We start from the raw sequence: 25,834 nt of genomic DNA, 5'->3' as shown, positions 1-25,834 counted from the left end.
AGTGCTGTGTTATTTTAAAATTTAAATTGAATCATCACGCGATTTGTTGTAAACTCATTTGTGTAGATTTTTAAAGCGATTACCGCGGCCACCCTATAGAATCAGTGGCATTATTTGCTAAACTTTGTGTTCTTAGGTGGAAACGGGTGGTATTATACTTTCTGACGATCATAAATTCATGTTCATAATACCTAAAGATGAAAATCAAGGCGTAAAGTAACTGTTAGTAAAATGTTGCTGCACTAAGGAAGGATCTTGACAGTTGGCGCTTCTCACGCATTCCTTAACAGTTCATTGACCACGTGTACGAAGAATCTTACGCCACTACTCATGTTTGGTCCTGAAAGATCGAAAAAAAAAGATTGGTTGTTTGAGGCTAAATGTTCAGTCTCTGTAACCAGTTGAAGCCAGTGGCATTCGACACCGGAAAGTTGCGTTTGCCAAAGGAAGAGATCATATGCGTTTTTCTATCGACGTATAATTCATAAACGTTGTTCTGCTGCTACTGATAGTAAATGAGCTAATCCAAGGGATCTAATTTTGTGGTTGGTCGACGTAGAATGGCTGTTAACATCTTAGAAAAATATACAGCTGGTGTAAATGAACTCTTCTGTGCCGATGGAGTGAAATTGTGTGTTTTGAATAACTTAATTGTGTATTTCGCAGCAAGTTGAAACGTCTAAGATGTTTAGATTTTCCTTACGTTAATAGAACATGCCTAATGTTAACACCTTATTATTAATTTTAGCTGAGATTCCTTAGAATTCCAATTCAATTGTTGGCCGATTAATCCAGGTTGAACACTTGTACTGTTGGTATTATGAATCCAAATCCAAGGGATCAACGCGACGAGGATCCCGACAAAACGTGCGGCGTACAATGTTGTGGTTCTTCAAGGTAGGATAAACACCTATAGTCATACAGAAATTCACATATGCTGTGTCAGACTGTGGACTGTGGTCACCCTAAACAGACTACATTTTTCTAGACACCCGATATCGTTTCTGCAAAGGTTTGCTACACCCACTGGAGCTTTGCTGACGATGGGACTTGGAGTTTTCGCCGGTAGTTTTATCGTGAACGGCCATACTAACTCTGTGATTAGCACCGTCGAAAAAAGGTTTCGCGTTAGTTTTTTTACCGTTTCCACAAAAGTTGTTTTGTCGTCTTATTTTTCCGAAACTTTCAGTCGCGTTCAGACCGTTTCAGAAGGGTTTTTCTTGAGCGATATGCATGGTTTTGCCTTGACGGATATCATTTTTATCAATCTGTTCGTTCTGTTTATTGCGTTTTAGTTTAAAATTCTAACAAGGTTAAAATTCCTGATCATTTTTCACTGCAAAAGCGGCGCAGAAAAACATGTTAAAATTTGTCCCGTTGAAAACAAAAACTTTTTCGGACATATAGACGACTTACAAATGGCACAAAAACCCCGAATAGGTAGTGTTTATAAAACAAAAAGGTACATTTTATCTCCCCCTTTTTCTTGTGTTTTCTTACGTTTTTCTTGCGATTTTGATGTTTATAGACGTGATAACTTGTTGGCAAATAACCCTGGAGAAGTTTCACCGGATGGTAGATGAACCGCCAGTTTTAATATAAATCTCGTAACCTTATGCCAGAATAACAGTTCTTTAAAATTACAATACCTGGCAGCAAAAATAGCATTATAAAAAGGTACATTTTTTATAAAAACCCAATGAGGTTTCTATTCTTTTGTCTCCAGGTTCAAACTGAGCAGCACGGAGTCCGGATTTATTTCCTCCTGTTACGACATAGCGAGTTGCGCCGCGGTCCTCTTTGTGACGTATTTGGGGGGCAGAAGTCACAAACCCCAGTGGTTGGGGTGGGGCACTTTTCTCATGGGGATTGGAAGTGTGACATTCTCACTGCCCCATTTCTTTGCCCCAGCGTACACCTTTACCAACGATTTAAACATCTGTGATTCTTTTCCCGTTGAGACTTCTTGCACCTTCTCCTCAATCAAAAACTTCAGGTAAATTAAACAAAGCTGTTCCTCACCCAACACATACACTAACTGGCAACGTTGTTGAAATCCACAACTAGGGCGGTTTTCTTGTAGTTGCAAGATAAGTTGATAGGAAAAGTGTTAAGAATGTTACTTAGTTCTTTACACCAAAAATTTGGTTGTGCTTGTAGTCAAAAATTAACATTTTTAAATTTTCGTAATGAACAATGATATAATTCAGCCATTGTGCAGTGAATTTGTGCGAAATTCAATCACCCCCAAAAACTTATACTTGATTGCGTTGCATTCGATTTCAAACTTTAACTACAACTCTGTGTATTTTGTAGGTGGATTTTTTATTTTGCTCTTTTTCTGGTCGGGATTGGTGCCACACCATTGTACACGTTGGGGGTCACGTATCTGGACGAAAATGTTGAACAGCGGTTGTCTGCATTTTACAACGGTGAGGAATGCTTACGGGTCTGTGGCGGCCTATATGCGTTCGATATATATTCGATGTGTTTCTCTAAACTTTTAACCACGGCACTTCTAATTATTTACTTTTGGCTTTAGAATTTATGCTCCGAAATTGAGTTGTACTAAGCAAACATCAGCGAATTTAGAGCAAAAATAACGATTAGATTTAAATAACAAAATAATGCAATCGGTAGGTGTGATTTTTTCGAGCAATAAATCAATTTATAACGCCATTAAAATCGTTTTAGATTCAACCTAATATTGGATGCAGGTATTAAGACCCGTCCGAATCCGAACCTTTCCTGTGTTGGCACATTCATAGTTTATCATAAAACAATGTAACTGTACACAAAAAAACGAGTATTGTAAAAACTGGATTAAACTAACCCCGGAAAGACGTTTTTATGGGCGACAAAAAAATTTAATACATAAATTTACACTGCATTTGGCGTTTGTCCCAATCTGCGGTAAGGAGCTTGAATCAGTCACTGACAGATGAAATCTGCATTGGAATTAAAAACTAGTGTTGCGATGTATTCAAAAAGGAACTTAAGGTGTGCAAAAAGGGGTTATGGGAATAAAAATTTGGTCCCAACCGTTTAAACATATTGCAACAGGTTGTTTCATATCATTTTCAATAATCGGTCCCGGAGTTGGATTTCTTGTGGGCTCTGCACTGCTACGGATCTACACCAATCCAACAGAAGAGTAAGTCCAAATGATAGAAATGTATTAAGTCCGGTCTTAAAATTGCGGCGTAAACAATGCCAGAAAGGCGCTATGTTTTTTTAGGGTAGTGGAAAAAATATAAAAACGACGGATTAAGGGCTTTTATTCCTTTACCCTCTTGTCGTAGATTATGGCCAACACAGTCTTGTACTCTGTGTGTATTTAAACTAGCACACCTTATCGCATGATTGCGTTACTGCCCTTGCCTCCCCCTCTTTTTGTTGTTGGCCACTAACACCTTGAGTGCAGTCTCTTTTTTCCCCGACCCTTAAGCGTAATACCACAGCACTTTGGATGTATTTGCGGTTGTCAATGTGCTCTTTGCAGCAGAAAATTTTTTTTTATTGTTTTTGTCGCTTCTGTTACTAAATTTAGGTAACTTTCGGGACTCACCAGACCGCCCGGGCTTACTTTCAGTGCTGATTGCACCCCTTCGCTCAGGGTCTCCATCACGAAATCCGATGACCAGTGGGTAGGAGCGTGGTGGATCGGAGCACTTAGTGTCGGAATCTTCACACTTTTTGTTGCTCTTCCTATTCTATTTCTTCCGAAACAGCTTCCTGGAACAGATGAGCATCGGGAACAAAGAAACTGCTCCATGGATCATCGTGCTGAACAGGATGAGGAGTTTGGGACACGGTATGTAAACAGTAAACAATATGATTAGTGCAAATGCTGAACGGTCAATCCTTCATTTGAATTGTTTATTTATACAAGTAGTTCTCAACCATGTTAACCTGGCGAACTCCTTTTGATGACGTCGGGGTAAACGCAAATTTAGTCAAAACCTGCTTACGCTGCTGTTGAAGTATGGGGTTTCATGACACAATGAATTTTGGTCTTATATCAAGACTATGAAGCTGTAATTAATTGTGTTTTCATCGCAACTCAGAAAATATTTCGATAATGGAGATTAAAAAACGCTTAACAGACATGTTCATGAGTTGCCGAGGAACCCCTAACAACGCCCTAGGTCCCAGGTGTGGTCCGGTGAATCCCCGGTTGAGAACCTCCGACTTGAAATTCACCCAGGCAAAACATGCTCTGAATATACAAAACCATATGCGTTTTTTGTCTCCCAGTGTAACGAAAATATCTTTGTTGGTAGCTTTCGGGACTTTCCCCGTTGCGTCATGACCCTCGTACGTAACTCAACTTTCCTAACAATGGGGATTGGACGTTCGGTCGACGCCTTGTTTATCAACGGACTCGTTACTTTCGCTCCCAAGTACATGGAAACAATCTATGGCCTTGATCCTAGTGAATCTGGGACTTATTTCGGTAAAATACAAAATTAATTTAGAGAAAATGTCACGAAATGACAACAGGAATCAACCTTTGCAGGTCGTTGTGCAGGACGAACCTGCCTTTGTACGTATCAGTATATTCCAGAAACTAAAAATCGAGTAACAAAACGAACAGCATCAGTGTATAGCAATGATTCCCAACCTTTTGTACTTGCGTACCACTAGAGGGTAAAACAATTTCGACGCGAACCACCTGGTTGAGTGTTACAAAGTAACCTAGAGGATGAAGTAACAAACATTTTGAAGTTGGGAATCACTGGTGTAGAGTATGATCACATACAGTATGACCAACATGTACTGACGCTGATTGTTTTGTTTACTTTCTTTTGAGTTCCGGAACTATCAAAAATTCGATATATTTCTTTGTGAAATGTTTCTTCTTTTTTTGTAGGACTTGTTGCCATTTTAGGTGGAGCTGGAGGTCAGTTCGTTGGAGGGGCGTTTCTGAGTAGGTTCGACGTTGCCGTAAAGTCTATGCTTCATATCAGTTACATCACTCCACTTCTTGCCATGTTATTCTCGTTGGCCTTTCTTATTCATTGCGAAGACCCTGGTAAGCGTGGGCCGCACGATGGCGTTGTTGCACCGATGTGTTTGAATACATTTTTATACTGGCAGCATTGGTCAAGCGCCCGACCCGTATACCAAGAAGAAAACCTGATCGGGATTCGTGCCCTAACCTGTATTCAAATCCCGTTTTGTGAAAAAAATACTCACCAACCTGTCTGTGGGACTAATAGTTGTATCGGCATTGGCAACGCTTGACTCAACTTATTTTACGGACAACGAACTTTTGAAATATTCAGACGCATTAGCAAAAATAGTTTAGTTAAAAATAAGTAAAATAGTGTTCATGTTATATAGTTGATGTACGTGAAATTATGTTTTATTACGTAGCCTTCGCTGGAGTAAACGTTCCCTACAACATGACCGCCGACCCTACACTACAATTAAATGATGTCTGTAACTTGAACTGCACCTGTAATAGTGATGTGTACAGTCCCGTGTGTGGTTCGGATAAAGTAACCTACTACTCACCGTGTTTCGCTGGTTGCTTGGACAAAATTGTGAGTTGCTTCTATTGATTTGTCTTTAATGAATCCAACTGTGTTTAAGAACCCTAAACCTAGTGACTTTTTTGCTGTAATTACATCAATTATGTATACTGAGATATTTATTGTTCTCATAAGAGCTGCTTACACCAACACATTGAACACATATTTTGCACATTATCATTTACTTTCGGTTATTTACAATGCTGTGAAGAAAGTTTACAATTTAGCCCCAAATCGTCAAAAAGTCCTGCAGAATGAAAGAAACTCATTGTCGTCTTCCCAACCTCCCAACATTTTGGGAGAAAATAATTACGAACGTCACAGTTTCTGAAATAACATTTTTAGAAATAAAGCGCATACAATGTGACAATTATCTTCTTCATTTTCCTCTAGGATGTCTTATTCTCAAATTGTTCCTGCATCCCCGGAGGTGGCGAAGCAACAACGGGAAAGTGCACGGAAACGGGATGCGGGAGCGGAGGACTCTTCATCCTGTTCTGCATTCTGATCTTCCTATATTTCTTCTTTACCTTCGTCAACGAAGCATCCACTTTGCAGATAACCCTACGCTGCGTCGCATTTAACCAAAGAAGCTTCGCAATCGGGCTCCAGGTTCGTGAACTTTAAAATTCAAGAACTTTACAGGACTAAGGAAATATGTCATTTATGCGTAAAAAAAACATTGTTCAAAAACAGCATTGGCAGCCTATACAGATACTATGATCTCAGTTCCGCAATATATTATTGGAAAAAACTGGATTTTGAGCGCATACGCCAAACTATTTTCAAAAGAAATGTGTATGAAGTAATTAAAGATTGACCAGATCTGTTAAAATACAAAATAAAAACACAAAAAAGATTAAAATTCCATTCTAGGCTAACGTTTATCCTAGACTAAAGACTAAACAACTGCCTATTTTCTATCAGCAATATGTAGTGTCTATTCTTCGTCATATAAACTGTTACCTGTTTGGAAAGCAAAGCAACCAAAACTAACAGGTTTGTTCTAACTTGTTGCAACCATTTTTACAGTGGTTCATTATTCGTATAGTTGGAATGATACCGGGACCAATTGCAGTGGGTGCAATCATCGACAGGGCCTGTACACATTGGAGCATGGAATGTGGAGAAAGGGGTTCTTGTTTGTCGTACAACAACAAAAATTTGTCACTTTACTTCGTTCTGTTTGCCGCTATCAATAAGGTATAAACGAAAACGCCGCGACTGACAAAAATGCGCCAAGGAACGTAACGTTTTATAATTGGGAAAATTTATTTGAGAGGTACAACATATTGAGTAACTTTCCATTCTATTAAACCAGGTCTAATGTTCGCATATCAATAATATTTTGTTGTCATGATCATTTGATCACTATACAATGTTCAAACTATCGGTAGCACTGCATTGGTGTGGCAGTTGCATTCAACACTTTTCTATCAGACCTCATCCTATACACTGTAACATAAGTTTTTGCTTTGCTCTGATCTACGCGACAACAATATCTTTAAAAAAAATCATCAGTCATAGGAACATCACTTTAATCGTGATTTTTTGCCGCTCTGACTGGTGACGAAACTGTGTTTTTACCTACAAATGTTTGTAGGTAATCGATTCTGGGATATTCTTCGTGGGAATGATGTTGTACAAACCGAAAGAACAAAACCAAGCCGGGTCACCAACCAACGTCAATAACGGGACAGGATACGAAGTCACTCCCGACGAAAGTTCCTCGACGAAAATAACCCGCAATAGCCAAATAAGCAACCAAGAAACCGAATTCGGAAGAAAAGTTGCCGCAAAAAGTGTACCCGGTGAGAATGCACCGGGCGGTGGTTTTGACAACCAAGGGTTCGAAAACCACGTGGAGTGAATCAAAGTTTCAGCACTACCTGTAATAATGAACATAGTTGTGATATATTCAGGCTACCCGTGGTCAGTTTGATGACCGGCTGTATAGTAAGCAAGGATTGGTGTGCCGCTAAAGTTCAACCGTTGTGGTCGCTGTAGAGAGTGTTATTGGCGCAATAAAAGAGCAAAATGTTGTTTGTCACCACTTGAGAAGTTTGGATTGCGCACATGTGCTTCAGGTTACTGCAACGAATTCATAAAAACTCATTTTCTACCAATTGTTATCTTTTCTCATTTGTTGCATTGAGCAAGGTAGAAAATTGTGACAGATTGTTCTGATGTATTTTTATTGCAGTTTTCTTTACGAACGCCCGAAGTCATAGATTTGAAACACGAAAATTTATACTTGATTTGTTTAAGAAAAAAACCAAAGGTCATGTATAAACAAACAATACAAAACGATTTAAATAAGAAACTGGTGATGTCAACAATACGCAAGCGAAATCGATATTTCTAGACCAGTAAATCAGCAGACATCAATCAGAGGCTCTTAGCCTGGCTCTTGGTCAACCATCAAAAACTGACCAATTATGTTTGTCAATAAGACAACAATTTAACAAAATTTTTATCAGTTTTCCATTGGCAGGTATTGTAAATTTAAAAAAATAAATTGTTTTTTATCTATTTAATATATAGCAAAGCTTTTAAAGCGCGATTTTCGATTGCTGATTCATACATTATATGAACGAAGTTATACCAATTACCACGAAAAGCAAACAAAACGGTTTAATAATTTTTTGAAGTAAGGTATTTTTTATCACTTATTATTTGGCTTCAAGTATGACTTCGCATTTTATCGGTTCGACGGTAATCGAAAAAATTTCCTTTTCTGTTGGCGGTGGAAGATTTTCCGCAGAACGAATGTGAAAATTCTGAATCAACTTGACGAAAAACACAAAAATCTCGACCCTAGCTAGACTTTCTCCGAGGCAAAAACGACTTCCGACGCCGAAAAGAATGCTCTTCTTGGATTGAACGAACTTGCCGGTTTCATCAATGTGGCGTCTTGGATTAAACAATTCAGGTTGTGGCCAATCCACAGGGTCCATATGGACTCCGTCCAAGTTGGGCATTATCTGTGAAATCCAATCTTAAGAAATGCAATATACTTTGTTCAATAAATTGTAGAGCTTATATTTTCTCCCAGCAAAAGAAAGATGGAATTGATACAATGGCATTTTCGTATCTTTAAAATTCTCAGCTACTATATGTTTTGCTTTACATAAACGCACATTTTTTTAACGTAATCTTTACAATCGTCACTGTAATTCGGTCAATATGAGCGTCCCATCCATGGGCCATGTAGGTAATCACAGCATAAATGGGCCATGTCAAAGTTATGCTGTACCTTTGTTCCTTTCGGTATGATATATCCCATCAATTCAGTTGTTTCTGAAGTCATGTGGGGAACGGCAAATGGGGCAACGGTTCTAATTCTCATAACCTCGTGTATGAAAGCGCAAGTTACCGGCATTATCTCTCTGTGGGACATCATTGGCACACCCGCTGTTCCTGTTTAAAAGTACATGGAAAGTTTCTATCACTAAGCTGAACCAAAAAACTTAATGTCGCAAAATTATTTCGGAAGAAATCTGTTTTAAAGCTATTTTGTTTCAATCAAAATATAGTACAGCAAACCCACCAATACAGTCTTCAATTTCTTTCTCCACCATCTTGTGATATTCGGGGTAGTTGAGAAGAAAGACAAAAAACCATGACAATGTTGAGCTCGTCGTTTCCGCACCCGCAAGAAAAATGTTTTGACAATAAATTCGAAGCTGTGTGTCCTATAAAGAGGAAGTTTTGTTGGGCTTTTTTAAAGCTTTAGCTGTGCAGCAACGTTTACGTTATACCGTAACCCATGGATTAAATATTTTTTTGGCTGGGATCTTAGTAGCCAAAAACAATAACTATAAAATGTCTGTACTGTAAAAGATTCCTTTTGAATTTTTCTGAACTTCTGCTCGTAAATGAAAGCGTCGATGAAATCGTTGATGTTGTTTGGATCAAAATATCGTTTGTGTTCGTCCACGTATTTCTGCATAGTTTCTGGAATAAATTGCATACATATAAATCTTTTGACACTCACAAGTACAATTGAGGCAATCAATAGATTTATCACATTAACCAATCACAAAAATAAGCAACTTTTTAATCGCATAATTATCAACCATTACCAAATTTATTCTTATGTTCATGTTTCTTGAAACACACTTTTAATCATCATGATGGTTTCAGAGCGCTCTATTTTCACACAAAAACTGGACACGTTATAATGAGATACATTCGCATAGGAATCGTGGACGGGAATATTCGCCACGTCGTTTTAAAAAAGTTTCGGTAAATATTTTTTGCCAGACATATAAATAGTTATAAGAAAAGCAAAGTGGAGCCAATAATATGAATTTTTGTGACACGGGGCCTGACGGCACTACTGGTTGAGCTTTGCTTGGCCGTAGTGTTTCCACCTTGTTTTCTCCGTAAGGTTGCACCTATAGTTTGGTGCCCAACGGATGACGGTGATTGTATAGTCACCACAAAGTGGAAGTCTTTGCTTGGCCGTTTGGTCAGCAAAGTCGTCTGAAAATCACACCAGCTGCACTGATGAGACCTTTTAGGTCAAAACAGTGGCCATCTGTCTGCAGCTTACACAATATAAATAGTTGCTGTTCAAACAGTATTTGCCATCTACATGGCAGGTAAAATTACTGTAGGCACAAGTAACTCACCTAGTATGTTGGTGAGACGACCTTCCAAACGATGTACTGCATCGGAGAACACTGGAAAGTGTGAAAGAAAGGGGAACAGATTAATTAAAGCGATCTTCTTTGCATCTCGAGGATTGAAGCTGGAACGAAAAATTAGTTGATAAAGGAGTGTCTTCACTTTTGTTTATTTTATATCTTTTATTTATGAACTAAGTTGCAGTTAAACTGTTACAAATGGCAAGGAGGGTATGCAGAACCGTGTTTGCGTAGTTTTATCAGCCTTTTGTACACATTACAAACAGTTTTATAACTCACAAGCTATTAACGATGTTGAAAAGTTCCAGAAAATCTGGATCCCCATAATCGTGACGTTTCCCCAGCGCAACTTGAGATATGACATTCAACGTCAGCCAGTAGAAGTAATTCTGGAAATGCAATCTTTAATCGAATGCTTCATAACATTTTCAGAGAAAGTAGTTACATCTCCTTTCGGGACGTGGAGTGGATAAATAATGATATCCAATATGCGCCTCTATGTTTGTTTATAGAACAACTAAGCAAACGTTTGGATAAAAAACTTTTACATAACATGCAAAAGTTCACGCCTGAATGGAACGCACGGCAATGGTTTTAGGTTGTAAGATATTGACGATGAAATACGAATATGTGTTCACACGCCACGCTATTATATACTACACCTTTAAATTAACTGGTTTGCCTTTAAACTGACGAAGGAACTTCACGAAGTTGTCCCCTTCCTCATTTACAACTTCTTCTATACGTTTGCCTTTTCTAAAAAAAAAACTGATGTTCAACAACACATTAACAAGGTAGATGCAGTAACGCCACATCTGCTATTCGTTGGTCGTTACCTTTTCACTTGCTGTTCTGTTTAACATAAAAACATAACTGAAAGTTGAGAAACAGCTTTTCAAATTATTAGGCTTTTTAATATATATCATTATGTTAAGATTGGAAAAAATGCTACCTTGCCCAACGCTTCGCTGACTGAGCTACGGGAACTCAGCGGTATTGATGGTCTATTGTGGTTAAGATACGCTGGTGCGCAAGCACACAACTTTACCAGGCAACCCGTGTTTGCATAAAACATTGCTGCGCTGTCATTTTATATATGTGAACAATTGGGGTTTTGTGAAGTCCTGTTATCAATGTGAATATTTTTGCAACTGCGTACAGTTTGTATTGATTGCCAAAAATCCCTATTTGCATACTAATCTCAACAAAATTTTAGGCGATTTCTAAAAAATTTTGTATTACATATAGAGAATAGCTCAGACTGTGCAACCATGCACACACCTTACATTTTGTCCATTTTATGTGTAAAGCGCAAGTTTGTTTTCAATAAAATTCAACTTACTCCCGAAAAAATTTAAGCCCAAAATACTTCTGGACTTTGTAAGAGTCGTCGTATCGCCTGGGCACGATTCCGTGATTTCCATTCATGCGAAACAACCTAATTGGCGGTCGATCCGAATACAAAGCATTCTGTTTGACTAAAGCCTGCAAGCAGCACCGATAAACAAAGTATTTGAATTATGTTGCTGCGAGATTGTTAAACGTTATACAAATTACCGAATTAACTGCATCAAATGTGTTCAAGAAAACCAAATCACTTCTTCCCATTCTCACAGACATCACTGGGCCGTATTTCTCTAAACTCCATTTCTTGATTGTTTTACTTGGATTTGGACCGAGAAAGGGTATGTTGCCAAGCAACGGAATACCTCTAGGCCCCGGTGGAAATCTACTGTGCGGTTTGCGCCACCAGTAAATGCACAGAAGCGTAACAAAAACGCACAAAATATTCCAGAACGTGAAACTGGACAGCAGTTTGCTAAGTACAAATGCTAAGGCCTCTTTAATCATGGTTACTACTTATTTGGGCTGTCAAAAATTTCCTCTCAACATAAGTTTGCGATTGCGTACAGAAGTTTAAAACTCAAACATTAAAATAACACTGCACGACCAAACTGTTCAGGTCACTGAAGTTTTTTGCCTGCGTCAGCTGCTTTTGACTTTGCTTGCATCGCTTCAGTTGGTAGCATTTCAGTTGAAGCCACGCAGCGAACTGAGGATTGCGGTCAGAAAAGTTGAAGCAGCTCGTGTTAATCCCCAAACTGCTTTGAATGTAAAGTGGGAAATAACAAATCCATTTATCCAAAAGGCACTGAATATAATTCTGACTGAAACGTACCACAAAAAATGTACAGATATTGTAAATTGAACTTTTCCGTGAAGCAGTTAACTGACACGCTTCAGTAATCAAGCAAGAGTTGATCAGATAGTTTAACGACGAAAAATTACATTGTATTTACAGGTAATTAATGACAATAGATGTAAGTTGCAAAGCATGTAAGTCGCGAGTTGGTCGTTTTGTTCAGCACAATCAAATAAAACTAACATTTAGGTTGAGTAAGTTTTAAATAAATTATTGTTTGGCTTCAAGTATTACTACGCACTTTGTAGGTTGGACAGTAATTGTAACAATTTCCTGGTCTATTGGAGGTGGAAGACTTTCCGCAGAACGAATGTGAAAATTCTGGATCAACTTGACGAAAAACACAAAAATCTCGACCCTAGCTAGACTTTCTCCAAGGCAGAAACGACTTCCAACACTGAAAGGAATAATCTTCTTGGATTGAACGAACTTGCCGGTTTCATCAATGTGGCGTCTTGGATTAAACACTTCAGGTTGTGGCCAATCCACAGGGTCCATATGGACTCCAGTCAAGTTTGGCATTATCTGTGAAACGTAACCAAGATACAATACATTTTTTTGATATATTTACATTTTATACCAGCACATATCCTCAACTTTACACAATCGCGATTTTTTCCTGCATAACTATTACAATCTCTGAAAAATTATTATTTTAATTTCATTACACAAATAGTTTTGAGCGTTACTCATAACCCCATTGCTACATGGATCTCTGTTTAAAGGACAGACATATATTCTGGATTTACCTTAATTTTTATCCTACACGTCCTCGCAACGTAAATATATGATGCCATAACACCTCAATACCTCTGTTCCTTTAGGTATGATGTATCCCATCAATTCAGTTGTTTCTGAAGTCATATGGGCAAGGCTCAGTGGGGCAAGGGTTCTAATTCTCATTACCTCTTGTATGAAAGCGCAAGTTAAAGGCATTTTCTCTCTGTGGGACATCATTGGCACACCTCCAGCTCCTTTTAAAACGCAAGTGGAAAGTTTGTGACACTTTCATGTACTTCTATTAAGCAAGGTAAGATTTTGATTAAATAAAGTACCGCCCAAACATTATACGTTGATGTTTGCAAAACTTTCGTGCAAAAGTCAATTGTTCTGATACCTACCAATACAGTCTTCAATTTCTTCCTCCACCATCTTGTGATATTCGGGGTAGTTGAGGAGAAAGACAAAAAACCATGACAATGTTGAGCTCGTCGTCTCCGAACCAGCAAAGAAAAAGTTTTGGCAATAAGTCCGAAGCTGTTCGTCCTAAAAAATTCTAAACCTTAATTATGGGATCATTTACTCGAAAGTTCATTTTGATTCAACGCCAACTTCAAAAAATTTTAACTCAATCTATTGTGGGATTGCGACAGTTCTGTGGTAATAAAAACAAATTTTTGGAATCAAATTCGTGGTTGCTCGTTCGAAAAATCTTCTACTGAAATGACAGAAACAATATGTGTTGAACAACAGAAAGGTTGGTTTTTGAGTTTTTAAACAACTTATATAGAGGAATTTAAGCAGTTTTGAAATCAAAACAAAAATATCCCGCGTAAAGTTCGTCACAGAAAGTTCACAACGATTCATGTTTGAAAGTTTCAGGATGATTCTATGTTTTTTATTACATTCAAAGCTGCATCGTTTTGTTCAGAGTGAGGCGGGAGGTGAAACAATCGTCGTGTTTACGGGTTGATAATTTGCACCCTACATGCTAACAAATCGCAGAACTCGGTTTCCTTATTATCCTGTCATTTGGCTGCTAAAGTTCTTTATCATGAATGGTTTAGTATTCAAACAACTACTATACCGTAACCTTTTTTCATTTAGTAAAATGTGTATGTAGTTTCAAACAGCGTTACATTAGTATTCGTGGTAGTCTCTTTCGTAAACAACGGTCTCATTTTTTCGTACTGTAAAAGATTCCTTTTGAATTTTTCTGAACTTCTGCTCGTAAATGAAAGCATCGATAAAATCGTTGATGTTGTTTGGATCAAAATTCCGTTTGTGTTCGTCCACGTATTTCTGCATGGTGTCTGCAATACATATAATCTACTTATATCTGTTGACGCCCAAAATACAATTAAAGAACGAAAGTTCAATCAATTGATCCGACAAAAAAATTGTTGTCAACAAAATTCGAAACTTCGTTCTGAAGCAAATTGTTTGCAATTTTTTTTTTATCGTCAGGTTTTAAATTGATTTCCTTTGTTGATTATGTAGTTATTTTTATTTGTCTAAAAAACAAATAAATTTCACTGAGCTGCACACAGTGCCACTGTTCCTCTCTGCCTATCTGGTGTCAACTGTGCAGGTAGAGAGAGCGGGCAAAAGTGTCGCTAGTCAACGTTTACAGCCCTGATCAGACTTATCCGATGAAAAATAACGGTGTGAAAGCGTTTTAGTTTGACAAAAGCTGGGTGCAATGATATAAAAACAAAGGTATTTTTGCTGAAGATAGCGTGTCGGAAGAATTTACCATTTGGTTTTAAACTTTTTTTAATCCTTTATTTTGCTATTTTCTTTACACAAACCAGGAACTACCAAAATGTTTCACAGCAAACTGAGCAGTTGGGAATAACACGCGATACAACCTATCATGGCCATCCATAAACTTGCTGGCAAAGAACAAGCTTAAAAAAATTTTACCTAGAATTTTGGACAGACGGCCTTCCAAACGACGAATGGCAGCGGAAAACACTGGAAAGTGTGACAGAAAGGGGAACAGACTTATCAGACTGATCTGTTTTGCATCTTGAGGATTGAAGCTGGAACGAATAATAGACTATGGCTCATTGATATCATAGTGTTCATTTCTTGTTTGTTGATGAAATAAATTATAAAGTGGCAGCTTTCTACTTGCAGGGCTATACTTTTTGCACATTTCGACAAACTCTTTTCTAACTTACAAACTGGCCATAACGTTGAAAAGTTCCAGAAAATCGGGATCCCCATAATCGTGACGTTTCCCCAGTGCAACTTGAGATATGACGTTCAATGTGAGCCAATGGAAGTATTTCTGAAAATACAATCTTTTATCGGACGCTATACAGCATTTTGCTAGTGTGAAAACTAAAACAATGGTGTTTGCAAACATTTGCAACCAATTTACAAGGATGAACTTTCCCTAAGGTTTTACTTCGCGTAAGTGGAAAATCGCCGTTTATAATTCACCCGGGTAGATATGTTTAAATACATTATAACAACATGTCTTTAAATACTTTAAATATGGGAAATTGAATACGAATACAATTTTACCATTTTAAATCAATGTACCTTTAAATTAACTGGTTTGCCTTCAAACTGACGAAGGAACTTCACAAAGTTGTCGCCTTCCTCATTTACAACTTCTTCCATTCGTTTTCCACCCATTCCTTTTCTAAAAAAAGTAACGACGGTCTATAAGCAGATAAAGCAGGTAGGTTATTTGATGCAACAACGGCATATTTGTTTATCCTAAGTCTCTAAATATATGCCAAGTTGTTGCTTTTTAACCAGTAGTGTTGTTTCATTGTGAAAATGTATCTTACTGTAAATTTGATTTAACTTTGTAAAAAACAATACTGAACCTTCGATTTCTTTCTTTTTTATAAATGAATAAATAAATACCAATAATTTCAAGGCGAAACTGTGTTGGACATGGGTGATTATGTGTTATGTATTTGCATATTGTTGCTGCATTGTCCTTTTGTTAAGCTATTAAGAAACTATTGTAGTTATTTCTTCATGATAACCAATTCGAACAGGAAGTTTCGAATTAAGCTTAGCCATACAGAGAACGCAAAAAGCAGCAACTGTCATTTACAAATGCAGAAAAAGATAATGTTTGAAACCAGTGACTCACGTGTATTTTGTCTTTGCATACAGAAATTCTATGGAATAAGGCCATGGAGACTTATTCAACAAAACCCTGTTAGGGCAGCATTTAAACAAAAAACAAAGGCTTGTTACTCAACTTACTCCCGTAAAAACCTTAGCCCAAATTGCTTCTGAATTTTGAAAGACTCGTCGTATCGACTTCGCGGGATGCCGTGACTTCCATTCATGCGAAACAACCTATTTGGCGGTCGGTCCGAGTACAAGGCATTCTGTTTGACTAAAGCCTGCAAGCAGCATCGTTAAACAAAGTATTTGAATTATGTTGCTGTGAGATTGTTAAACGTTATACAAATTACCGAATTAACTGCATCAAATGTGTTCAAGAAAACCAAGTCACTTCTTCCCATTCTCACAGACATCACTGGGCCGTATCTCTCTAAACTCCATTTCTTGATTGTTTTACTTGGATTTGGACCGAGAAAGGGTATGTTGCCAAGCAACGGAATGCCTCTAGGCCCCGGTGGAAATCTACTGTGCGGTTTGCGCCACCAGTAAATGCACAGAAGCGTAACAAAAACGCACAAGATATTCCAGAACGTGAAAACAGACAGCAGTTTGTTCAGTACAAATGCTAAGGCCTCTTCAATCATGCTTACTTTTAATTTAGGTTATTGAAATCTCTCCACTATTCTCTGAAGCAAAGCTTGCAGAAGTTGAAAGTCTAAACAATATAAATACTTACGTTAAAAAGCAATAGCACTTCTGCAGCTCACTCTCTTGACAAAGACTCTTGTAAAACGAATATAAACACAGTTTTTCTCAATTAAAAGTAGATCTAAGCGTATTACTTTTGCAGGTCAAGTTGCTTTTGCAATAAAGATCATAAACCTCTATATATTATATTGATCGCCCTTTTTTTGGTCCAACCGCTTCATTATGTTTTGCCTACAGCATCTGCAGCCTATCTTGTATTACTTCCTTAGTTTATAATTTGCCACTTGTCAAACATTATATGGTGATTTGCAAACTGAACCAATTGCAAAATATGGTACAGCTAATTCATATTTCCATTTAGCATTAAACTGTGGGCTGCTTGAATATAAATAAGTGTACCACAGAAAATACACAACCGGTGTAAGCGACTTATAGGTTAACCGCAATACACTTATAGGTTAACCGCAGCCAGCAGACGTGACATGATAACTTGTGTAGGTCGAGTCGTAACACATGAGACGAATGTGCACTGTCCGCAGATTTCGTCAAAACAAATATTTGTCAATTGGTTGGCATTTGCAGACGTCCTCCCTTGCCATGGTAGACCATTTTGCTCTTTAGGCCTTGTGCAAATCGTGCGTTCCCATTACGGTCAGTGAAGAGAATTTGGACTGATATGGGGTTTAAAACTTGTTTTTAAGGTTATCGTCCTATATTACTCATGTAGAGATTGATACACAAACATTAGGCCATCCTGGAAATTAAAGACCGCCATTTATAACCTGTAAACAAAAATATGGTGTATTTCGCTACTCTGGTTTATTCTACCAGTTCTTCTTAATGCAGCTGGTGACTAATGAAAGTCTTGTAAGTCAACAAACGCATTTTACAAGAAGATACACCCTGTTTTTAGTGTTCAAATTTATAGTGGTTCAGTTTCAATTTATCACGTATGATTCTTGATTCTCCGCATTATTTTAAGTCGATTAAGAGGTCAAGCGAAGCATGCAAAACATCCCGCTAATAGTCAACAGCCAGTTCTTAAACGCAAAAAAAACTTAAACATCATAAAACAACTTTTTTCATATTAATCAAGAAAATCTTGTACTGCAACGCACACATTTTTACAGTAATTTACGCAAAGTCTGATAACTGTTAACTTTTTGCCATTTGCGTGAATAAGCATATTTGTATCCTACTATCGTCGTACCAAAGTCACTAACGTTTTTGTGACGCAGACTACACCGACCAGCAAAATTACAATCGAATCGACAGAGGACGTGTTATAAAAATTACATTGTTAATTTGTTGGTTATTGTTTGTCTTCAAGCATTACTTCACACTTTCTAGGTTGGACAATGGTGGCAACAATTTCCTGGTCCATTGGAGGTGGAAGACTTTCCGCAGAACGAATGTGAAAGTTTTGGATCAACTTGACGAAAAATACAAAGATCTCGACCCTAGCCAGACTTTCTCCGAGGCAGAAACGACTTCCAACACTGAAAGGAATAATCTTCTTGGTTGGAACAAACTTGCCGGTTTCATCAATGTGGCGTCTTGGATTAAACACTTCAGGTTGTGGCCAATCCACAGGGTCCATATGGACTCCGGCCAAGTTTGGCATTATCTGCAAAATGTAACCAAAGTTAGACATACAATTCTTTTTATTTTACATCTTGCTTCGTCCACTATCAAATGTAGGTGGAGTTACCACCATGACATTTCTTCAGCTCTACAGCATCGTCCAAATTTGTTTCGTGTTTATTTTATTTAATTACTCCACATGATCGTCGCAGGTTTACAGATGAAAACGATTTTAGGGCTATTATATCCCTCCACTCAGAAATAAGTTTCTGGTTATATAAGTTTTCACAAGTTAACCTTCAATTCAATTTTAAATGTTACTAGAACAACTTTGTGTCCACGCTTCTAGTTTTAGAATGCATGTTTCGCTTTTTATTAAAGCATCAAGAACTGAAGATGCTTCAATAAAAAGCGAAGTATGTATTCTAAAACTAGAAGCGTGGACACAAAGTTTTACGTCAATGCTACATGGACTTACGTTAAAATATAAGGTTGCGGATATACGATTTTTCTTATCCTGCACGTCCTCACAACGTAAATATATGATGCCAAAACACTTTTATACCTTCGTTCCTTTCGGTATGATATATCCCATCAATTCAGTTGTTTCTGAAGTCATGTGGGGAACGGCCATTGGGGCCAGGGTTCTAATTCTCATAACCTCTTGTATGAAAGCACAGGTTACCGGCATTCTTTCCCTGTGTGACATCATTGGCATCCCTGCTGTTCCTGTTAAAAATAGGTGCAAAGTTTTTGCTGCGCTCACGGAGCTCTGTTCAGTTATTTTAGGAAAAACTGTTCCAAATCCTATTTTGTAAAATTTTTCTGTAGTCTTATTATCGCAAAACAAACCTACCAATGCAGTCTTCAATTTCTTCCTCCACAATCTTGTGATATTCGGGGTAGTTGAGGAGAAAGACAAATAACCAAGACAGTGTTGAGCTCGTCGTCTCCGAACCAGCAAAGAAAAAGTTTTGGCAATAAGTCCGAAGCTGTTCGTCCTAAAAATGGAGTCATTATTTCTGAAGTACGTTTTGATGTAACGGGAAATTTAGTATTTTCAATCAAACATCGTTGAGGGTTTGTTGCAGTTTGGAAAAGCTATCAAAAATTGTTTGTAGCCTTCATTGTAGCGTTTATATTTCTTGGGCAAGCAACGGTTTCAAATTTTTCGTACTGTAAAAGATTCCTTTTGAATTTTTCTGAACTTCTGCTCGTAAATGAAAGCGTCGATAAAATCGTTGATGTTGTTTGGATCAAAACTTTGTTTGTGTTCGTCCACGTATTTCTGCATGGCGTCTGCGATATATATAATCCACATATAAATCGTAGGCAGGAGATTAAAATGCAACCAAAGTCCGACGATTCAACCGAATTTTGACGTAAACCGAACACAAAGTGAAACAACAAACAAAAAATCGCAAAAAATAACATCTGCCAACGCAATTTACTATGTGAACATATGTTTCGTTAAAGAAGCATCGACAGTTCCTTGATGAAAGAGTTAAATTTATTTGTTTGTTGAAGATTCATGTAACAAAATTGTATTTGACAATACAGCTAAAGGTGTTAAGCGAGTTGCAGACTTGCCAGTTTTACGACCTGTCATGTTTCATCTGTAAAATTTACGTGCAGGCAATACTACCATTGAATTGTGTATAAGCTGCAGACAGATGGCCACCGTTTCGACCTAAAAGGTCTCATCAGTGCAGCTGGAGTGACTATCAGACGAATTTTGGTGACCAAACGGGCTGACTATAGTCACCACAAGGTGGAAGTCTTTGCTTGGCCGTTTGGTCAGCTAAGTCGTCTGATAGTCACACCAGCTGCACTGATGAGACCTTTTAGGTCGAAACGGTGGCCATCTGTCTGCAGCTTATACACAATTCATATTATTGGCTCCACATTTCATATCAAATATTACCATTGTTTTTCAATGGGCAAAAACTGACCCGAATAGACCCAACGGGGCGAAAGAAGATCATTTAAAAGCGTTGCACTAAATATCCAAAATCTCTTTTGCTAAAGTAAGTGGGTAAGAAGTATTAACAATTTGGTGTAAACCTTTTTAGTTTATATTTTTTGCCAATATGTCTAAACAAGCATATCTGTACCTTATACTACCGTCGTACCAAAACCACGAAAACTAAGTTGTTTAAAAGCAAAAGTATCATTTTGGATTAATACACGATACGACTTTATATGACAGCAGCTTGGAACCTTCGCAATTAACAGGACTAGAGAAGAAAAAAAACAGTTACAGTTTTCCTTACCCAGTATTATGATAAGACGACTTTCCAAACGATGTAGAACACCGGAAAACACTGGAAAGTGTGAAAGAAAGGGGAAGAGATTAATTAAAGCGATCTTCTTTGCATCTCGAGGATTGAAGCTGGAACGAAAAATCGTCAAAGGCTCATTGACATCTGTAGTGTTTATTAATTTTTATTAATTTAATGAATTATATGTGAATGACCAACAACCTCATTTAATATTACACACAATGTGGTATTAAACAATGCTGGATAATGGTTTTGTAACTTGCAAGCCCTATACTTTTTGCACAGTTTGACGAATTTCTAACTTACAAAGTGGCCATAATGTTGAAAAGTTCCAGAAAATCAGGATCCCCATAATCGTGACGTTTTCCCAACGCAACTTGAGATATCACATTCAACGTGAGCCAGTAGAAGTAATTCTAAAATGAAAAAAAAAAATGAAAATGTGAAAATAACAAAACTAAGTTTGAATAATAGTAAAATTGTCACATTTCCATACAATGCACCTTTAAATTAACTGGTTTGCCTTCAAACTGACGAAGGAACTTCACGAAGTTGTCCCCTTCCTCGTTTACAACTTCTTCCATTCGTTTCCCAGCCAATCCTTTTCTAAAAATCAACGACTAACCATTAGCATATTTACAAGGTAGATTTAATATCACTCGCCATTGCTTTTTAGCTTGTAGTTCTGTTTAAGCAATAAGACATATCTTGCTGTATTGGATATTAAATTTATCAAAAAAATACAATTTTTTTAATTTAAATAAGTCAAGTTAAAAAAAATATTATGAATGATGTTTTGACCAAGCTCAGCCGTTTAGATAACTCAGAAAAAACAGTTATTCACTTTCAGAGAATAAGATAAGAGTATTCCAAATTTAGTTCACTAGCATTTTGCCGGGCATATTTAATTTATTAGACTAGGGCATATTTAACGAGACACGGGCAGACAAGATTTAGGTATGGGCAGATTAAATGAAAAAAATTGAACCTACTCCCGTAAAAACTTAAGCCCAAAATGCTTCTGAATTTTGAAAGACTCGTCGTATCGTTTGGGCACGATGCCGTGATTTCCATTCATACGGAGCAGTTCATTTGGAGGTCGGTCCGAATATGAAGCATTCTGTTTGACCAAAGCCTGCAAGCAACAAGGTATGTGAATGATGTAAATGTCAGACTGGTCAACATCTTACTAACTCACTAAATTAACTGCATCAAATGTGTTCAAGAAAACCAAGTCACTTCTTCCCATTCTCACAGACATCACTGGGCCGTATTTCTCTAAACTCCATTTCTTGATTGTTTTACTTGGATTTGGACCAAGAAACGGTATGTTGCCAAGCAACGGAATACCTCTAGGCCCCGGTGGAAATCTACTGTGCGGTTTGCGCCACCAGTAAATGCACAGAAGCGTAACAAAAACGCATAAAATATTCCATAACGTGAAACTGGACAGCAGTTTGTTCAGTGCAAAGAAGGCCTCTTTAATCATGCTTGCTTTTTATTTAGGTTATTGAAAACTTTCCATTATCTTCTTTGTCAAGATAAAGTGTCTAACCTATATAAATAATTGTGTTAAAACCATTGTCACTTTTGCAGCTATAATTCTAAATTTTATGACACTAACCAAATAATATTTCATACAATGGCATGATTGGCAGGATCGCCCCACTGCGCAGGTCCTTGCTTGGCGATCACGGCCAAAGTATCGCTAGACATGTCGGAAAATGAGGCTGATCCGGTTAGGCTGCAATGCCTTGGCTGCCAAGCCTGCAAACTTAATGACTCATATGACACTATTATGGTATTTGTAATGACGATCGCATAAATTGACTACACTGTTTAGTGCATATTTGCTTACGTTCCTGTTGCTTACCTTACAATACTTACGTTAGGGTATTACTTTGCTACTCTGGATTAACTCATGTTACAAAACTCTTTCAAATGCAAAGTATGGTACAAGCAGACCATATTGCGGAAAGTACTGAACTGTAGGCTTCCTGGAAATAGAAAAGTACTATATAGATACAGCCTGCAGCTGTTGTAAGTGAACTCTTCCGCCTCGTTGTAGGTTAATACGCTTCACTGGTTAAACCGCAGCTAGCAGGAAATTGTTCAGAATGTTTGCAGATTGCGAACAGTGTTTGCACTTAGATGCAATTTTCGAGCGTTCGCAACGTGATGCATACATCACACGACATATAGCCATGGTTATGTATGCCAGTTCAAGAGCGTCAGCAAAACAAATATTTGTCAAAGGTTGGTATTTGGAAACGTGATATGTATACGTTATCGACTGGTGCTGAAAAATATTTTCCATTGTAAAGTTTTCACCAACAATGTCGTAAACACAAAACTTCTTGTTTTATTATAAGCCGATGGCTATCAACCGGGTTGGTTTTGAATGTTTTCGAGAGAATTCTGTAATCAGGTCAAGTTTGTTCTGAAAATCACTTAAAATACGACAGGCGCATTTTTACGAATATAACTTTCGTCATTTTGATTATCCTATTTATAACGTTTTTGGTAGATTTAAACACATTATCATTCCCATACTTCTTAAAGTTTACATGGGGAGTTTAAAAATAACACGAAAAATATCATGTTCATAATAAACGACCTGTTCTGAGCAGAAAGAAAACTTTAATTTGGCATTGAAATATCATAACAATACAACAAAACATGCATAAAATTTTAAATCGGCAATGTACACATTTTTTCCTTTTTTGTTGTTTTCCTTTTTTTTATCTGTTTACACAAAGTCTGAGTGCATTTACGACATAAAAGCAATTTAAACGCCTGAATAGTTTAGATTTAATGGTGATAAATGATGTATAGCTTTTAAACATATTAGGATTTCAGAATACAGTGAAAGTTAAACATATGCTGGCAAATGATGTAAACGAAGTTTAAAATTTAGGAAGTTACATCAAATTGATGCAATGTTGCGTTAAAACAATACAAGTTTTTAAAAGTTTTCTGTCACACTTTCTACTGCTAATAGTAAAATCTACATGCTACCATAGCGACGAATCTGTAAGTGTTCTTTGCATTGTTGATGGCAATAGTACATGCTATAACACGTGACTTGATTTGCAACGCTCGATTAGTTCCTCTTTTCAGGCGATCACGATCGTCCAATCTTTTGCAAAGTGTTTTCTTGTTCCGCATTATAAAAACCTCCACAAACCTCAGTTTCTTCTTTGTTTTCACCAAACAGTCCAATCACCTCTAATACCCTGATTTCAAACACCAGTTGCGGCTTTCAAAATTACCACCCAATCTCAGTCTCATTGCAAAATCGCCAGTCACTTCAACGCGCCGTGCAGTCAGCTCTTGCATTATCGATAAAACTTGTACGCCTTATCGATCCTGCTTCGGCAAATCGGGCAAACCCTCAAACCAACTGCGCACTCCGTGCAACAACAGACGTGCCCGCAATTTTGCAGGACGCAATTAGTATCTCGATCCAAACAAACTTTGCATCTTTTCTCTTGTTGTATGGATTTTATTTCTTCCTCGCACGCCTTAGCATCGACTACAAGCGACACATTGGGGATTTCTGAAAGTTGTCGATTCCTAGAAATAGCCTCTGCGTATTCCACAGAACTAGTGGGTGATGGAATATGTTCCTCATCATCTGGTGCTCCGTATAAGTCTTCATTGTCGGACATATGAGAACCTAGCTGTAAGGAATCAGCACGCACTTCCGGGTGACGTTGTGCTACTTGGTGGTTAGTACTGATGGAAGATCGACATGTCAAGAAATTATTTGAAGTTGTAGGAGGTGGACTTTGTTGTCTGGACGTGGAAGGTATTAATTCCGGTCTAATAAGGTCGGGATATTTCATAGAAACTTTAGATACGTATTCTATTCCTTTGCTTCTTAGGAGAAACTCACAACTGCAAAAGGAAAAAGGCAGATGAACATTTTTCTCTCATCGTATATATTTGCAACAAATGCAAAACGTTTAACACGAACTATTTCCGTGTTTTCATACTTTTAATGTTGCGATATTAAGGATACATATTTAATGCATTTGAACCCAAAATGGACCAAAAGCTATAGTTTGAAACTTTTGGTTTGTTCGTGGTAATACTTACTTAGGGTACCATTTAGCGTGCTCCAGCCAGGGGTCATCACCCCCTCTCCAATTCTGCAAACCACCGTTGCAGTAATAACACTTCACTTTGTCCCCCACGGCTATGCTGAAGAAGCCAGCCTTTGCAATTTCGTACGGTTTTACCAAAGCTGCAATGGGCCACACGTGCAGAAAAGTGACAAGCCGGTCTCGGAAGGACGATTTGTCCGGGTGACGGGGGCTGTTGCATGGAAACAGTTGTTGCAGAATGCTGCAAATGACAGAAGTAGAAATTTTAGTTTTTTTCGAAGCGGTCTCAGCGCAACAGGAATTGGCAAAAACGTTAGTTACGAACATACTTTTGAATATAGCGTATTTATGCATTTGCCGTTCGATTACACAATTATTCACAAAATTCGTACAAAACCTTATTCTGAGTGTTGCAAGCAAACAATTATTCATAATGCAGACCACATTGACGTTGTGCAAATACTGTGTACGTGACATCCGCCATTGCCAGTACGGCCGACGCTGCACTGCGCAGTATAAACAAAGCACAACATACAGCCAGTATAACTCACTTGTCAGATGCGTTTGAGGAGCTTGTCATCTTGCCAGGTCTTGACCAACTTTTCAAACCTATTGAAAACCTATAACAAAAGAAATAGTCAGAAAACAATCATTGCAAGTTCAGCTAAAAATCCAAAATTTGCCAGCTCCATGTCTGTACCTGTCCTGCATTACGCTAATGACTCCTGTGAATTTGCTAAAATACTGCAAAAATAGACTATATTTTCTGCCCGCTACAACAAACTTTTGAGATAAAATAAGCTTTTGAAATGCTACAAAAGACTAATGCAATCAGAAACTTACGACTCACAAATTAAAATACAAAGTTAATTGTAGAATTGTTGAAATTATCGAGCTTTTCGTTGCTTTATTTTGTTTAAAAACGTGCAGGAGAGGT

General features: G+C 37.7%; 5 protein-coding genes across 6 annotated transcripts; 1 reads left to right on the top strand and 4 right to left on the bottom strand.

Annotated features, from left to right (window-relative positions):
* Positions 1-560: 560 nt before the first annotated feature.
* LOC145899017 (solute carrier organic anion transporter family member 4A1-like) lies at positions 561-7,407 on the top strand. Its single transcript, XM_082987762.1, has 13 exons — positions 561-631; positions 796-897; positions 989-1,120; positions 1,727-1,996; positions 2,317-2,432; positions 3,064-3,154; positions 3,617-3,814; positions 4,284-4,456; positions 4,874-5,035; positions 5,380-5,549; positions 5,931-6,149; positions 6,570-6,740; positions 7,141-7,407. The coding sequence occupies exons 1-13, from the start codon at positions 561-563 to the stop codon at positions 7,405-7,407; spliced, it is 2,142 nt and encodes a 713-aa protein (XP_082843888.1).
* A 355-nt stretch (positions 7,408-7,762) lies between these two features.
* LOC145908908 (cytochrome P450 2B5-like) lies at positions 7,763-12,053 on the bottom strand. Of its 2 annotated transcripts, none has more exons than XM_082996230.1 (9): positions 11,747-12,053; positions 11,532-11,674; positions 10,852-10,945; positions 10,469-10,578; positions 10,175-10,293; positions 9,373-9,494; positions 9,088-9,232; positions 8,794-8,957; positions 7,763-8,521 (listed from the first exon to the last, which is right to left on the bottom strand). In XM_082996230.1, exons 1-9 carry the CDS (start codon positions 12,038-12,040, stop codon positions 8,210-8,212), a joined length of 1,503 nt encoding a protein of 500 aa, XP_082852356.1. In that variant the 5' UTR covers positions 12,041-12,053; the 3' UTR covers positions 7,763-8,209. The 2 variants fall into 2 exon arrangements, with proteins under 2 accessions (XP_082852356.1, XP_082852363.1); XM_082996237.1 differs by having other exon boundaries at positions 8,427-8,535.
* A 440-nt stretch (positions 12,054-12,493) lies between these two features.
* On the bottom strand, positions 12,494-16,745 carry LOC145907960 (cytochrome P450 2D27-like). Its single transcript, XM_082995111.1, has 9 exons — positions 16,565-16,745; positions 16,350-16,492; positions 15,666-15,768; positions 15,299-15,408; positions 15,039-15,157; positions 14,304-14,425; positions 13,514-13,658; positions 13,203-13,366; positions 12,494-12,917 (listed from the first exon to the last, which is right to left on the bottom strand). The coding sequence occupies exons 1-9, from the start codon at positions 16,625-16,627 to the stop codon at positions 12,603-12,605; spliced, it is 1,284 nt and encodes a 427-aa protein (XP_082851237.1). The 5' UTR covers positions 16,628-16,745; the 3' UTR covers positions 12,494-12,602.
* Positions 16,746-18,234: 1,489 nt separating this feature from the next.
* Positions 18,235-22,277, bottom strand: LOC145898935 (cytochrome P450 2B19-like). Its single transcript, XM_082987652.1, has 9 exons — positions 21,987-22,277; positions 21,781-21,923; positions 21,292-21,394; positions 21,095-21,204; positions 20,780-20,898; positions 19,684-19,805; positions 19,363-19,507; positions 19,072-19,235; positions 18,235-18,549 (listed from the first exon to the last, which is right to left on the bottom strand). The coding sequence occupies exons 1-9, from the start codon at positions 22,275-22,277 to the stop codon at positions 18,235-18,237; spliced, it is 1,512 nt and encodes a 503-aa protein (XP_082843778.1).
* A 1,094-nt stretch (positions 22,278-23,371) lies between these two features.
* LOC145906132 (baculoviral IAP repeat-containing protein 8-like) lies at positions 23,372-25,780 on the bottom strand. Its single transcript, XM_082993546.1, has 3 exons — positions 25,449-25,780; positions 24,890-25,138; positions 23,372-24,688 (listed from the first exon to the last, which is right to left on the bottom strand). Exons 1-3 carry the CDS (start codon positions 25,475-25,477, stop codon positions 24,127-24,129), a joined length of 840 nt encoding a protein of 279 aa, XP_082849672.1. The 5' UTR covers positions 25,478-25,780; the 3' UTR covers positions 23,372-24,126.
* Between the last annotated feature and the right edge of the window lie 54 nt (positions 25,781-25,834).

Source organism: Ascidia mentula, chromosome 1, assembly GCF_947561715.1.
Source record: "Ascidia mentula chromosome 1, kaAscMent1.1, whole genome shotgun sequence".
NCBI classification, from domain to species: Eukaryota; Metazoa; Chordata; class Ascidiacea; order Phlebobranchia; family Ascidiidae; genus Ascidia; species Ascidia mentula.
Note: the sequence above shows the minus strand (reverse complement) of the source record. Positions and strands in the feature narration are given on the sequence as shown.